Below are 16,873 nucleotides of genomic sequence, written 5' to 3' on the forward strand. Positions count from 1 at the left end.
ACCCTGGAACTCTCTCATAGTAATCAGGGCACTGAACTACAAACATACTAACTGAATTAGTGCAGCAAATAAACCTTAGACCTTCGCTGAGTGCACTCGAATTGAATCTGGGCTTAGTATAAAATCGCTCATAGGTGCCTAAGCAATGATTTTATTTTTAAGAAGCTGTTGGAATTAAGGATTACAGCCTCTTTGTGTAATGCGTTTTTAGGCAAGTTATTCATATTCAACAGCTGTAATGGATGCGCTCCATTACTGTGAGACATTGCTCTTATGGCTACATAAACATGTCGATAGTACAATTCCTGTCATGCACAATGTGAATAGAACATGGAAAATGCTCAGAAAGTAGTACTTAGTCAAGCGAGATTGCCTAAGTACTCTAAAGGTATCCTCAATTCTAATCAGCTTACAACCAAAAAAGAATAGTTTTCATCTCACGACCTTTGCATTTCATAAATCTTACACTATAGCATTAACAACTGTGCGTTGTCCTGTTGACAAAAAACTTTTAGTACTTCGTAAACTTGAAAATTGCAAAAATTATTGCTGAAAATGAAAATTGTTCAAGAGAGTTATCTTTGAACTACCCACCATGAATACTATATTATGTAAAACTGATTAAAAGGCATTTTGTTCATGGTAATGTTTCACAAAGGCATGTGCCATTTCTCTGACTATAAATAGTTTATATCTATAGGGTTCAGTCTCTCATATTCTCAGTAAATTCATAATTTAGACATTACAAGCAATATATGTCCAACAATTGCTACCGTAATCTTTGCTTGATATTTGTAAGGAATATTGTACCTCAGGATGAGCACACAAAATTCCTGCTTGTTAGATGAAGAGATGGACTTGGTAGAGAGTTCTCCTGCAAGGTAATGTTAAAAATAGATTTGTAAATACCAAAATATGGCTGACCATGAGCATTACCTTGGGTTGGAGAGTCACTTCAACTCTAAAAGACAAACATACTAAACTAGAAAGTTCAAATCATTGGAGGCAGATGGTCACACGATTAGTTAGTATCTTTTCATATTGCTGCTATCTGAGTACCAAACTTGGCTGGCTGATATAGTACATGTCTAGCTTCTCCGTTAGACTAGCTATCAATGGAGCTTTGCGCTGTTCTGTTGTTGATTAACCTTCTCTTTGCTGATCAGTGAGAAGAAAGTAAAATATTTGACTGTTGAAGAGGAAGCACTCAAGCTCGCGGACTATTTGTTGAAATCACGGGCTATAAAAGGTACTGTGGATTGTATGCATGGTACATGACAATTTGTTGAAATCACGGGCTATAAAAGGTACTGTGGATTGTATGTATGGTACATGACAATTTGTTGAAATCACGGGCTATAAAAGGTACTGTGGATTGTATGCATGGTACATGACAATTTGTTGAAATCACGGGCTATAAAAGGTACTGTGGATTGTATGCATGGTACATGACAATTTGTTGAAATCACGGGCTATAAAAGGTACTGTGGATTGTATGCATGGTACATGATAATTTGTTTGAGTTTGCATGAGAGTGAGACTTGGAAACTGCAAGAGAAAGTGCGAAAAACTTTGTAGTTTACAGTTTCGAATCTTGGCTTTTGGTCAGAGTTGTAAAGAACTATTTTTTAATATAAATGATACTGTTATTTTAAAGAAAAAATAACTTTGCAACACCAGATGGCATTAAATAAAAGAAAAAAATATATTCACACCATGAATTCTAAACTTGGCTTGTTAATTGAAATGGGGTTGAATATCGCTCTCATGATTTCAGCCCTGTGCAGTTTCTACCAACTACTCATGACAAAACATCGCTAAACTCTTTTATGATCTGTGATGTACATGTATTTGGCTTAATAGACACTCTGCCAGCATATACTATTTATGTCTTTGGATCTTGATAAATCTTTCAAAACTGTTTAATTTTAATTATTTAGTTTGTACTTTTGTTTCAATTTTGTGGTTGAAAGTTTCTTTATTGTAACTATTTTAATGTTTCTCAGGCAGCTCCTCTGAAATTAAAGTTAAGGATAGATTTCCCTGTGATAGTGAAGGCAACTATCTGTTGCTCTCTGTCCATCTGCTGCAGCTGAGTGTTATTAATGAGGCGTCTAATTATTTGGGTGACTCTGCTCAAGTGTAACAGCTATTTTTAGCACAAAGTGCAATAAGTTGATAATAGCGTTTTAGGAAATGTTCTTAACCAGAAATAAGTAAAACTACCCAAATGCGTTGTTTTGAGGTTATAATATAGACAAGACAGTTCACTTTCTCTATGTATTCTCAACAGAGGGTTTGTGTTTTGTGCAGGTTGAAGGTTGCCACTTTTTCTAGAATTCTCCATTGTGTAAGGCAGACGCGATTCTGTATAACAACAACATTATAACAGTATAACACCAGCATTATAACAGTGTAACAACAGCATTATAACAGTATAACAACAGCATTATAACAGTGTAACAGCATTATAACAGTATAACAACAGCATTATAACAGTATAACAACATAATTTTAACAGTATAACGACAACATTATAACAGTGTAACAACAGCATTATAACAGCAAAACCGCACTATAGCAGTATAACAACAGCTTTTTAACAGTATTACAACAGCATTATAATAGTATAATAACAGCTTTATAACAGCATTAGAGACGTTTTGGCAACTCATATCAATTCAATATTTAATCGACTTCTTCTATTGCAGGTGCAGCTGAGGATGATGCAGCCACTGATACAGATGATGATAGTGATATGTTAGTGCCAACAGCTAATCTCCTTCCTCTCACTCCTACTCCCATCTGTCGTCGCAAACACCGCCGAACGGTAGGACATTCTAAAGGTTTCTTCCTTGCTGAGGAATTTTGGGAAAAATTATCTAAACAAGGAATCGACTGGAGGTTTATTTTAAGTCTTTTTCAAGAGTTATAAATCAGTGTAACGTGGGCATGACATGTTGTAGTTATATTTTAGCACAATGTTCATAAGTCTGCCAAGATCGGTAGTCTTGAGTTTTTCCTAGCTCCAACGTTTCGCTTTGAACTAAACATAAATGGCTGAACAGACCTAGAAAGATAAACATTGAAAGTGATGTCCATAATAGACACTGAAAAATATATAATACCAGTTCTCACTGCATGACGCTCAATGTTTTGTATTATTTCACATCTCGAAGTATTGCTTGGAGTTGTCTGACTTTTGACAACGGATTACAAGCACTTTTATTCAGAATTGCTATGGCATATAGTAGAACTCTTGTCTTCATTTCATGTACTCTTAAACCTTGTGAATCTAAATAATTTATAAATACAGTACATTATATGCTTCGGCCATTCTATTTAATTTTACTTGTTAATGTTTATTTTACTTGTTAAAACCTAAAATATTTAAAGGTTTTTCTAAAACATGTGAATTTTTTACCTAGATGTCTTAAAATGTACCGAGAAAGGTTCTGCTTCTTTAAAAGAGAAGACATCAATGCTATGCACAGGTTATAAACTACAGAAAAAACTGCCTGCTCATACAACTGCGTATAAATTTTTACAGCAGTTGTTTTCGACAAACTTCTTGCCAGAGCAAGTTTACTGGTTTATCTGTTTATTGTGTAGATGGTGACCCAGGAGTTACAGGATATGTTTGGGTTTGAGGCTACCCCACTACCTAGAACAAAGCCTAAGACTAGACGAAGACTAAATCCAGAAGGAGCCACTCAATCAGAAGAAAGGGCATCAACCTTGCAAGTAAGTATAGTTAGTCCTCTTTTCCTGTCAACCATATTTAAGGGAACTGAATAGGGAAGACAGTTCATCTATTGTTTATGTCCGTAAACATTAGTAAGTCTCTGGTCGTCAGTTGGAACATGAGGGTTTATGCTTAATATAGGCTGAAAGGTACATATATCATGGTGTAATGCAGAAATATTGTTTTTCTAAAAGATTGATGACACAAGCATTTTTTACTTTGTCGTTCATGAATGGAAGTTTCTAGCTAGGAATCGAAACTAATTAAACAATATATATAAAATGATGTGTTTGTTTCCACATGATTTCTATGTCATATCGACTTAAAAATGACTGCCCAGAATTGTTCGGAAATTGACACTTAGCTTACTGAGTTCTTAGTAAAGGCGTTAAAATAAAGTTGTGCAAAATTTTTAAAGATTTTTAATATTATTTCCATGTAGCAATATACATGTATATGGATTTAATCAATCTTGAATTTAAAAAAAAGATTCTCAAGCTTTTTTAAATTTAACCTTGATTTAATTAATAAAGATCATAATCCGCTAGCCGCCATTGTGAGGTGTTACAAAACTGATTAGCAATGAATTCAAATGACAAACTTGACTGTTCTAGAGCACTCTATTGGTTTTAAAATATTTTGTGGAGCCTTTTTCTTATGAAAGACTATATTTATGAATTTTCCAAGTTACAAAATGTCAATCCTCAAAAATTTTGCTTCGACTTCTGAAAAATGTTTCTAGATATAAAAGATCTTTTGTATTTTGGTTTGTTTGCTTTCTATCTTGGCCCGTGTGTTTGTTTCGTATCCTTGCCTGTTTGTTTCTTTCATATCTTGGTCTGTTTGCTTCACCTTGGCCGAGGCCAAAATTAAACTAACAAATATACCGTTTGTAGTTTTTATTCGTTATTTCTCTGTTTTCCATATGTACATTTTCTATTTATTATGTAGAATAGAAATTTATACAAATATTATGTCCAAAGTTTGAAGGGGGGCTTGGAACGGATTGCGGAATTTATATGATAATTGTTTACCTATGAAATGGCTTTCAGAACGAATTAATTTTGCTAGTAAACATTCGATTGTACTTGTAAAATAACTAACCTGTTTACTACTGCTGTGTAATTCTCAACTTTACCATTTTTAGCAAAAAGCTAATACTCCATATTTCACAACCGTCTATGTTATAATTGTATTCCTAAATTTTACACCGATGGATTGTGGTGTTTTTTTGCCATTGTTATTAGTTACCTTTGCCTGATAGTTGTTTATCATTATATAACTCATCGCTGAGTTATAAAATTTCAACACAATTTTAGACATCGGTGAGTCAATTTTCCACAAAGATTTTCATATTAGAAATGATCAAGTCGATGAAGCACTCGCAACTTAAAAAGATGATGCAGGAAATTTTTTGTCTAAGATGGTGTTCAAGTTTTATAGCTTGTCTTTTTATTTATGTGACTTTAGCCTCTGATGAAATGTTAATAAACTATAAAAAATTTTCCTTATCTAGAACCAGCTTGTTAACTACTTTTTTAAATGGTTAGCAAAGATGTCTGTATTATTTGAAGACTCTATAAAATAGTAGTTTGTGATAATTATACTTTTTACCTACTGGTCATGTAACCTATAAATGACATGACTAAAATAAATTAATCCGTATGTAATACCCTAGAAGTTGCCAGTTAAGAATAGCCTACGGTTAGTGTTATCACAGGTATCCATATCTTATGGTTAAATGAATTGCTTTAGGAGTTATTTGAATGCTTACCATAATCATTGTTATTTTGAGATTTTGCACTATGACTAGATGAATGCCCGGCATTGCCTGGGTGATAAATATAAATCTTTGCACAGAAATTTTTTTTTATTTAACATATAACAACATTTACCATTCCGACGTTCAAACTTCATATTTTATATATTAAGAGAGATAGATCTGAAGGGCTTCATGTAATACAATGTAGCTATTAATTACCGTATATGAATATTTAAAAATTGCGGAAAAATTCTTAGTTGGCTGGATTCTTCATATGAGGGCACTAAGCTGCTACAAACATATTCTTACCACAGCTGCACTCATACCTGCTGAGGCTGCTGGTTTGATAAGCTGCCCTCGGCAATCTCCTACACTCTTTCTTTATCACGACTTTGTATGTAAGATGGCTGTTTATAAATATATTTTAGGTATCAGATTTTTAGTCAATTATGTTTATGTATTAGTGTTGAATAAACCTGTTCTTTTTTAGCCAATAGGTAAGGCGTCTGCAATCACGGAACTAGGGAATGGTATTGCCAGTATTGAAAAGGTAGACGATGAAGTGAGGGGAAATGTGACAGGTCCTAACAAGCCAGCAGCAAGTGGCGTTGCAGCCGGTAGATTGAGCACCAGGAGACAATCACAGACTACGACTCAATCTCAGCGGAAAGCCTCTGCCACTAATGTAGGTCTTGTCTTGCCATGTAGTATCATTTTGCCTGTTAGTTAAAGATGTTTTTTTCTGAGGCTTGTGCGCAAATTTTAATCACTAACAAGCAGGTATGGTGTGTGATACCCCTTGCAAGCTCATACATGTAGGTGGTACAACGTTCTGGCAGCAAGTGTTGCTGGTTTTCTTCAGAAACCAACTAGCAGCGTTTAATATATCACAGCAAAGTTTGTGACTAATTGATATCTCTTAAAAGCAGGCTTGTGTAATGGTTAATATCTAACAAAAAACCTATGTAGTGCTTGATAGCCCATACCTCTGTCGTTCGTTGGCCTTTATGCTCGTGTGGTGTTTGGTATCTCCTAGAGACATACTCGTGTAGTGTTTGGTTTCTTCTAACAACATGCTTGTGTAGTGTTTGGTATCTCCTAGAGACATGCTCATGTAGTGTTTGTTATCTCCTAGTGACATGCTCGTGTAGTGTTTGTTATCTCCTAGTGACATGCTCGTGTAGTGTTTGGTATCTCCTAGCGACATGCTCGTGTAGTGTTTGGTATTTCCTAGAGACATGCTTGTGTAGTATATGGTATCCCCTAGAGACATAGTTGTGTAGTGTTTGGTATCTCCTAGAGACATGCTCATGTAGTTTTTCGTATCTCCTAGAGACATGCTTGCCATGTCATGTATAAATACCAAACATGTCATACTTGCTAGTGACATGTTTGGTATGTCCAAGCGACATATCGTGCAGCGTTTGGTATCGTCTAGCATCTGACCTGTGCATTGTTTAGAATCACATAACCATTAGCTTATGCAGTGTTTGGCATCTCTTAACAACCAATTGTAGTTTTTGCCATTTCCAAGCAACTAGCTTGCACAGTGTTTGGTATATTCTAGAAGCTAGGACTGCTAGGTTGTGCAAGGCTTGTGGTACTTCCGAGCAACTAGTTTGGTCAGTATTTGGTAGCAACTACATAGCAGCACTTCACTGAACTTGCAGTGTTTGGTATTCCCAAGTAACATGCTTAAATGGCTTTTCATATATTCTAATTTCTCCCTTGATAAATAACTAAAGCTGTGCTTCCGTGCCCACCAATTTTGCAAAAATGTATGCATTGTTAATTTTGTCACTGTAGAACATGTAACCGAAATTTATGAAATAAGTTTTTTCAGAAACATTGCAAATTTTTCTGCTTGACAAGCATATAGAAAGGTTTGTTCATTGCATGCAACTCTTGTAGAAGCCTGCTGTTCTTAACAATCCAAAGGAAAAACTTCCTTCCGCATCAACTAGGAGAGTAACAAGAGGCTCTGTACCGATTACCAGACCAAAGGCTAGCAAGCCAACTGAACCAGTTATCAGCACAAATGAAGGCGACTCTGCTGTTAGGAGTCGACAAAATTTGCAGAAGGCGAAAATGATAGCTGCACCTAGAAGGGTGGCACAAGCAAAAGTTGACAGCGGTAGAAAGTCGGCTGCACCTAAAAATCCTGCGATCACACAACTCGACACAATTGCCTCTAAGCCCCAAACATCAGGCCTGAAGGACTCCCAGACATCATTTCGACTTCCATCTACTAAGAAAACTATCACTTCGAAAATAGACACTGGTCAGCATTCAAAGAAAAACATTGCGTGTAACTCCAAACCCATTTCCAGAGATCAACAATTTTCGAGGAAAGCCGTAAAAGGTGACCCCATGCAAGCGCTAGGAGCAGCACGCACTCCTAGTCATACACTAGGCATGGTGAGCAACAACAAATGTAACACTGTTCCCTGCCGAACTCCTCGCACTATTTCTTCCAACATATCTGACCTCACATTAGTTGCAGGACCCACTCAGACACCAGTGTCCACACGAATACCACCGCGTCAACAAAGTCTCAATACTCAGCGGCCAAATCATAGTCAGTTTCAAAGCCGTTTATCTACTTCTGCAAACACAAAATCACTAAAAATTAAATCAGAAAACACCGAGAATGAATCTACAATGTTTAAAAGGCCTCCACTAACCGTAAAACCAACTGGGAAAAAATCTGTGGCTAATGTTTCGACCAAAGGGAACCAACCCGGAGTAACTCAGCGCCGTTCAATGACGAATCTGACCAACAGACGCTCACAGCTATGACAATAGTCACTTTAATTTTATGATAGCTAGCATGTAGGCTTCACAAACTGATTTTTATATTGTTTTTTCAACTTTTATTTATACAGTTCTTTAGATCCTATCACCCGCTTCGATTTTTCTTATTATTTTGTTTATTCTACTCTTTTACCCAGTGACAATAACATACAAAATAAATGTAGCTGAAACAATAAATATGTTGTCTATGAATTATAGATGAGACAGTGTCTAACACTGCAGAGGTAACAAGGGAGAAATATGCTTCCAGCGTGATAAGACATCAAGCAGATGCACAAGCAGGTGTGTGCATAACCGCATCTCACAAGACTGATAATACACTGAGCAGATCGATAATCAACCAGATGGCATGTCCTAATCAGTCATGTTGCTGACTCTAGCCAAGCTGCCAAATTAAATCATAATCAAAAGGCCTTCTTGCTTCTGAATGTTAACCCTACATATTCCTGGGCACTCTTTAAAGCAGATAGCAATCCAACCTTACTTCGCTTCCTGTTGAAGTAGCTGGAGAGCAGGTCATCATTTCCTGTAACAGCAAGTCATATGATACTGATTAGACGCCTCTATCAACCACCGGGTTACAAAAAAGAGGCCGCATTGTAATTGGTTTTGTTGAGAGATGAAAACTAGATTACAGACCAACGCCTAAAATATTAAGCCCCTGCCAGTTATGTAACAGCTTAGTGAATACTACTGAAACATGAGTATACTGGCAACCTGCAAAGGGCTGTGTACACACTGATGAAATATGTCTTCTTACATAGCCCAAGTGTTGGCGATGCATTGTTGATGCAGCATTTCGAAATAGACGTGTAGGTTCACACTGCTAAAAACAAAACTGGCAAATCTGCCATTTGCCGAAGTAGTCAATTTTCACGATTTCGATTCAATTTTATTCATTTTTAACGCATGTCAGCTGAATCCAAGATTAGTTTCTGAATGACAACACGGCTTCACAAAACAACTATTTACCTTTCCATGTGGACGAAGATATTCTCATTCGCAACATATATACAAAAACTACTAGTCTAAATTGAAACTTTCTAAAAATTCAGATCATTTTTTGTTGGCAATTTAACATTACACTTTTTTATAGTTTAATTTGTCATTTACGTCTGTTTGCACTTGGCTGTTTTCATCGTTAAGATGTAGTGTTTGTTTTGAGCAAAATGTAGCAATACAAATAACTGCACAAACACTTCCATCAGAAATCGTTCATAATCCTTGTGACAAGGCAAATACCTAGTTGATACTTCAATGACTGTACAAGAAAATCCTGCAAGGATATCATAGCCCTCAGACTATCAAAACCAATTCTCATCGATTGATAAATTTGGCAACACGACATTTCATATAGCCTGGTTCCCATATCGATTGTGAGACTCCGGCGGTAACAGTGCGCAGCAAAACGCTTGCGACGCTAGGCAGTTCATGTTAACATAAAGCTGCATTGCTAATAACGGCATAAAAATGTTCGCTCGCCATGCTGTTTCGATAATGTTGACCTTCACTTGTGCAGTGCATTTCGGAAAGTTTTTGTCTGCGGCTCTTCGTGAAATTTGAACAGCGCTAAACTTTTGCATTGCTGCCGGCAACTAACGGCGGTAACCGGCGTGTAGGTTCCCATTTCACCGTTAATAGCCTGCGGTGTTGTTGCCAGTGCTTTGTGACGTATATGGGAACCAGGCCTTAAGTAGTGTTAGTGTGTAGCCACAGCAAATATCTACAGTACACTGTTTCGTTGGTGAGTGTGGCCAGGCCATCAGTTGCGACTAATGAGTCATAACAGGATGCCTGTACAACAACAAGAAACTTATAAGTAATCAGCAATTGATTTCTTTCCACTAAAATTTACACCGGTAGGCGAGTCTGATAGATGGCTAGCAAGTCCTTTTCTTAAATGCCCTTATACACTGTCGCTCAAATCAATGTTTAGCTGTGTGATGGACTGCAACGATTAGCTGTTTTTGCTGTCAACACCAACGTTAAGGTGTACGCACTATGAGTGATTAGCTGTAGGTGATTGCTAACGAACAACCAATTAGAAATTACCAACCAATTAGAAATTACTAAACTGCATTGGTGATATCCGGGTCCATTTTGTTATATTTTAATTATTTGATTATGCAATTCATCACAGCGCAGTTTTGCGCCATGCTTGCGAATGTTAATTGACACAAATCTTGACGACTGTTAAAATTGGATCCGATGCGGTCAACAAACAGCCGATCAAGATGCTAATAGTTGCAATCATCGATGTAAAAGTTCCACATGTTGAAAGTCTATTGCATCGTCACTCGTTGGCCACTCCTCGCAAAATGCCGTCATAGCAGCCCACTGTTGCGGTCAATCGCACAGCTAATCGTCGATTTGAGCAATAGTGTGCACGGGCCTTAATATTTTAGCGCCTATTCTTGTATACACAAGCAGGTCTCCTGATTCTAGACCGTATTAACAACTTTCTATCAACTGTGAAAGTACTTAGGATAGCACAACTCCTTTTAAATTGAATATCCTATTGAAGCTCCACGCTTGTGAATGAAGTGATGTTTTAGAGATAGTGGAAGAAACAATGGTCTATGGCACCCTATGCAAACCAAGTCTGACAGTGTATATTTGTTTAGAAAAAAAGTAGTTTTAGCATACCGCTCTTGGTGCCGAGAGGAAGCTTTCTAAGTTTACCTATTTTTGATCCTTTGTTTCAAAGAATTTTAATCAGTGCGCCATTAAAAATAATGTGTCAACTGCCATTTTTCAGGTTTCAGTTGGTTAGAAGTGTCCACGGTATTTCTGTGGCATCTCAAGAAATAATGGAGCAATCGACTTGAAACTTTGGAATTAGACTGAAAACGTAGTACGTATAAAGCGATCAATATTTTGTAGTTCAATGTAGACCAAAGTGTAAAAAAACAAAGTGAAACTCTACAGCTGAGTTTGTGCAGGGATAGACATGGGAAAACAACTCCCCAAATTATCTCGGGCTAAGCTTCAAAGTGTTAAGAGCTAGTTAGTTTGACGAGAGTACGGGTACCAACCATTGTTGAGTAGTCCAGAAGACTCTGCTGGAACAGTTGAGGGCAAAGTGTTGTCATTCGCTGAGAGAGATACGAAGAAACCGAAAGGCACAAGCCAAAGGCATATTGTGAACACAGCGAGCACCTACAGATATCCATACAGGATACAACAATACAGGAAACACCAATTTAAGGATAAATCAAAGAATGTTTCTTGAAGACATACTTCCTCTAACCAAACATTGCAAAGTGCAATCAAGTTATATAGAAGTTATATAGTACAAACATGTGATGTGAATACATACACTGTAAACGATTTGGCTACTAACATATAATTTATTGAGTAATACAAGTCGCTGAGCATTGCGGAATCTCTAGCAGCTGATGTGCAAAGTGATGACAGTTTTACAAAGTACAACTCTACAAAAGCGCAATGCTACAACTCTACAAAGGCACAATGCTACAAAGGCACAATGCTACAACACTACAAAGACACTATGCTACAAGGCTACAAAGCACAATGCTTCAAGGCTACAAAGCCCAACGCTACAACACTACAAAGCACAGAACAGGGCTTTATCAAACACAGATATCTTCATATGAACAGAGCAGTAGTTACACTGGTAAAAACCTCCTTGCGCATAGTGAAGGTCTGTGACCAGCGAAACGTGAAACTAAGAAATAAAAATTTGTAAGCATTGATTTAATATGCTATTCTTTTACCTTCAAGAAAAGAAATCTTTAAGAAAAATATTTTTAGCTAAGCAGTTATCGACCAATAAAAATAGTGAACATTTTAACTGTTGCAAAGGCTTTCCACAACAGACTATGTTATAAAGCACTTCATGGTGAACTAAGAGTGCTCTCAGACTTATAAGCAGATGTTGTATTTTACAAAAATTGGATTTTTTGAAAAGTGTCAGCACTCTTGTAAAACACCAGAGAGGAAGAGAGGGTAGGGAAAAAGTACCCATTCCTCCTCAAATAACTCAGCTGTCCATCATATGAACTAAAAATATGAAGAATTGATAGCGCCTAATATAACATATGAACAATGAATATGACAGCTGTCCTACAGGTCTATGCTAAGTCTAAAACTAGCTTATAACTCAATAGCCACTAAAGGATAGACTGCAACAAACACACAAGCATCCATACACATAATCATGAGGCTCACCTCTGGAAAAGGATACCAGTTGACGCTAAAGTGTGTGAAGGCCAGATAATGTGTAGCCGCTAGCAAAACTGCAACACAAATAATAGCATGGTTTGCACATGTTGCAAATACCTACAAACATCAATGTAATATAATCAGGTATAAATTGTAAATTTGTAACATAGCGCAAGAGCCATAGAATAGACACGCGAAGGCACTGCTCATTGTTAATTTATGTGAATGCTGTGGTCAAAATGAGTTAATCTAGTAACAACAGATTTACAGTACACAAACAGCTAGTAAAGTGTAATGAATACTTTCATAACTTTTTGTACATGAGTACTTCCTGTTTACATGCGTACGGTCCATCTACAAGCGAGAGCTTTGCAAGTGAACTCTCTAAGAAGCTCCTCTCTAAGCTATTAGATTGAGCAAGCAACAAACTCACGTTAAAAGTCCTCAAAGTTTAGTGTACTCTGTGTTAGCCTGTGGAGTTTATCTAAACCATCCTTTGCAGTGTCTAAAGCGCACGTGTAACATCAGACTAACAACTCCTTCAACAGGTAGGGGAGTTTCACCTGACATCAAATAGACTTACCACAAGTGCCAATGAAGGCCAGAGAGGTGAAGGTGAAGTGGGGAAATGTTTGTAATAACATCAGATGGAAAACTTGTTGAATAATTCCGGCCAGGACGAAACTCAATGGCAAATCTTCGAAAAGCAGAAAGCCTACATACACCGCTACAGTTGCCTGTAAAAATGAATATGATAAATACTTCATGCAAACAGGCATGTGCTAGCTATATAACAAAATGGATTATGTACAGGCAAACCTCGCCCTACAATTGTCTTAACATACAAATTGTTCAACGTAAGACGTCCAGAGTTTCTCAAAATGTTACAGTTCTGTAGATAGGCACATGGATGTAAGTACACAGTTCCCATCAACATACTATACTTTAGTTTTACAGTGTTTAAATAATATTAAACAGTGTTTCATATCGTATATTTTAATTTTAAAATCAATGAGATTGTAGACAAATATGAGCAAATGTCTTATATGAGCAAAAATTTACATAGCTGGTAGGCCTAACTGTGAGGAAAATTGTTAGTGCGAAAATCGTTAATGCGAAAAACAAATGAAATGGGAGTAAGGAAGTATTAAATAAAGATAAAATGTTAAATATACGCAAGTGTAAGAGCCACAGAATACGAAGAAGCGAAACTTAAGCTCGCTTAGTCTAGGTTGACTAGCTACAATTTTTTTATCAGAACTTTTTGTACTCAGCTTCAGTTTGCTGCATAACCAAGGCCACAGCTCCATTTGCATATTTTTAACTTGAAGATGAAATGACAACAGAAACTTCTTTTTGATAAAAAACTAATTGGATTAAAAATGATAATATGTACTAATCCCGCAGCTGATTGGCTTTGACTCCGAGATTTTTGCCTTCATAAAATCACTGTGACTATACTAGTCGATGTATGCATTGCATGACAGAGTGTGAACTGGCTTAGTTTGTATCATCAGGTACAATTGACAGGAAACACAGCGATTTTAATAGTCATAAAATACTGTTTCATCAGTAACAAGCGATAGTTCTAACCAAGTAAGCAGCAAAAAGCATTGTCCGTTCAATTTCCGCCTAACATGAAAATAATTATGATTGAACAACTGTGTAATAAACCGATTGTATTTTTAAAAATTATCCAAGTTTCTTTCCTTCTGTAAAAGTTTCTAGCTAATGAGATCGTCGCAAACCATTCACTCACATATATCATATACTTTAAAGCTCGTGCTGAAGCAGACGTGTATTCTTCGACCAGTTCAGCCAAGTAGTACAGACCCGTAGCTGAAACAGAAAATAACATATATAGTAAGAAGAATGATGTGCCATTTACATTAGAAAAAAACAAAAATGTCATAATAAAAAAGTGACTACTCCTGACACTAATGAGGGATTTACAGCATCAACATCGATTTCAAGGATATAAGATAAGGATCATCTTCTTTCCATAAGCAATCGATAATTTCTAATTAATCAAAAAGCTTTAAAGATGAACTTGAACCATATATTAGTAAATTTTATCAGAAAGTATCAATACTTCAATCTATCATTTGCAATTGTTTTTGATGTTTGACGTAGTCTGACTGCCAGGATGTGTCGAGTTGAAGTGTGAAGCTCTTGTTGCTGATGAAAAGAAGCTTTCTAGCTTTGCCAATTTTTGAGCCTTCTTTACCAAAAACTCCCGAGTTAATAGTCCAAGCAAATGGAAACTTGGTATTAGACTGAAAAAGTATCTTCGTTCAAAGTGGCCAAAAGTCCATAATGTTATGTAAATTTATCGCAAGTTGGAGAAAATAAAGCGAAACTACGTAGCTGAGTTAATTCAGGTGCAGGATCTGATGACAAAACAAGATCCCAAACTATCTCAGGCCCAAAATCTAAAGTTTTAAACAGAATAACTTCACCTTTTGAATGCATCATAATGAGCATTATATTATGGCCAAATTGAGTGCAAGATATAGGAGATGTGTTTAAAGAAAAAACCAACAACAATAATTTAGTGTATCAAATCATGGAAATAGACAAAATATTATGAAAATAGGAAACGAAAATAGCTGTGTAAAAAACCTCAGGTTGTGGTATAGCAAGCGACACAAAGACGACAGTAAAGCAGTTTAAATAATTTTAATGTGATTTTGAGCTATGAATTCTATTCAGCATCACACAGAAAATAAATAATTTCAAAACTGAAAGTATTATAATTATGCACCATCAATTTCAAAAACTTATAGCCTAGTTGACATATATGCCTGGTTGTAACCACCCTTTATGCTTTCTTCAGTGTACGTAAAACGAAGAAGCTAGTAAAGCCAGTGTACAGTTACTTTAAAGTCGTTGTCAGAACTACTTATGTTTGATTACAATTCCCATTTTTTATTCTAAAGCTTAATCGTTATTCGTTAACGACCAAACAAAAAACTTCATTTCTACACTCGTAACATGCAATGACACAAATATGGTAATCTAGTTTTCATGAAACTTGGTATCCATTTTGTGCTACTCTTTACGTTAACTATTCAAACAGAATCCCTTTTAATCAATATTCAACTTTAGTTCCAAGTTCTGAACCCTACCAAATCTGAAGAACGTGTGTCGAGACAAAGCAGCTCAGTGTGAGTCTACAATTACATCCCTCCTTATTACTAAACACTACATAAGAATATCAAACGCATACCATAAATGGTTCTTACCTATTGCCAAAGTTAGCAAAACCAATTGAATCAGCATAGCAACCCATGACAACAACCACATAAACCACATATTAGAAACAACAATTATTCGTTCACTAAACGATTACAAAACGGCGTTGAAGTCTCCAACAGGCACTGACCTTTATGCGATCTTGAATTATCTCAGAAATATAAACAATGGTTTCGTATTAAATATATACTGCATTTTAATGTTATGCAATAATATTTATTTTAAAAAATAACAAAAAAATACGTAAAATAATTTATTATGTTAAATATTTAAACTGCAAACTAATGCAAATTTAAATTCAAGCTTCAAATTATTGGATTCGTGAATATGCAGAAAGTTACTAAGCTATAAATTTCCAACGTAACAAAAATCACCATTCATTACAAGTTACCCATGTTATATAGTCATAATACCGGCCTTTACTATAATAAATAAACGATACTTAAATTACATCAGGCTAAAATGTAGTTATTTAAACCTGTTAAAAATATAATATTCTGCTATGATGGATTTTATTATAATTAAGGTTATTAGTAAATCATAAATACACGGAGTAAAACAAGCATTGTGCACAGAGAGGTTTGCAGGGTACAAATGTGCCTTACTTTTGTGTACACCTAGAAAATTTATGTATGTTTACGCGGTGTTTTTTGTATTTAGTTTCAGGTTCATTTAACTTTTTTGCGTGTTTCTGCCAGTCCACTGTTTGCAAGGTTTGACCTACATATGCGCCTTCTTTTGTGCTATGTTCAAAGATTTCGTCTTCTATAACTTAGTTTCTTGACATATTTTTTGACACAATTTTTTTTATTTTGTGACATGAATGACGTTATTCTAAGTATCTAATGCTAACAACATAGAATTTTGCTCTTAAAGGCCATATAATATTCCTGTCATCATTAAGAGACACTTGGGGCATATTAGTGGAAGATTTATGTTTATAATGCACATGTTGTAATAATACCTGTGTTTATAATAACATAAAAAACTTTTTTCTTTATCACGGTGAAACTTTGTGTTCGTATGTGTAACCAACACAGCACAATTATATTCTCACTGACTGTCAAAACTATAAGTCAACTTCATCCAAGGACTGTTAGCAGAGGACTGGT

At 35.9% G+C, this 16,873-nt stretch overlaps 2 protein-coding genes across 3 annotated transcripts; one reads left to right on the forward strand and one right to left on the reverse strand.

The window, feature by feature from the left end:
• Positions 1 to 804: 804 nt before the first annotated feature.
• Positions 805 to 8,306, forward strand: LOC137393316 (uncharacterized). 2 transcript variants are annotated; one of them, XM_068079812.1, is made up of 6 exons: positions 805 to 881; positions 1,167 to 1,249; positions 2,712 to 2,830; positions 3,613 to 3,744; positions 5,998 to 6,192; positions 7,419 to 8,306. In XM_068079812.1, the coding sequence occupies exons 1-6, from the start codon at positions 817 to 819 to the stop codon at positions 8,304 to 8,306; spliced, it is 1,482 nt and encodes a 493-aa protein (XP_067935913.1). In that variant the 5' UTR covers positions 805 to 816. The 2 variants fall into 2 exon arrangements, with proteins under 2 accessions (XP_067935913.1, XP_067935914.1); XM_068079813.1 differs by having other exon boundaries at positions 2,718 to 2,830.
• A 115-nt stretch (positions 8,307 to 8,421) lies between these two features.
• Positions 8,422 to 15,885, reverse strand: LOC137393317 (protein TEX261-like). Its single transcript, XM_068079814.1, has 6 exons — positions 15,752 to 15,885; positions 14,266 to 14,345; positions 13,090 to 13,243; positions 12,513 to 12,580; positions 11,357 to 11,480; positions 8,422 to 8,847 (listed from the first exon to the last, which is right to left on the reverse strand). Exons 1-6 carry the CDS (start codon positions 15,819 to 15,821, stop codon positions 8,726 to 8,728), a joined length of 618 nt encoding a protein of 205 aa, XP_067935915.1. The 5' UTR covers positions 15,822 to 15,885; the 3' UTR covers positions 8,422 to 8,725.
• Between the last annotated feature and the right edge of the window lie 988 nt (positions 15,886 to 16,873).

This window comes from Watersipora subatra, chromosome 4 (genome assembly GCF_963576615.1).
Source record: "Watersipora subatra chromosome 4, tzWatSuba1.1, whole genome shotgun sequence".
NCBI lineage: Eukaryota > Metazoa > Bryozoa > Gymnolaemata > Cheilostomatida > Watersiporidae > Watersipora > Watersipora subatra.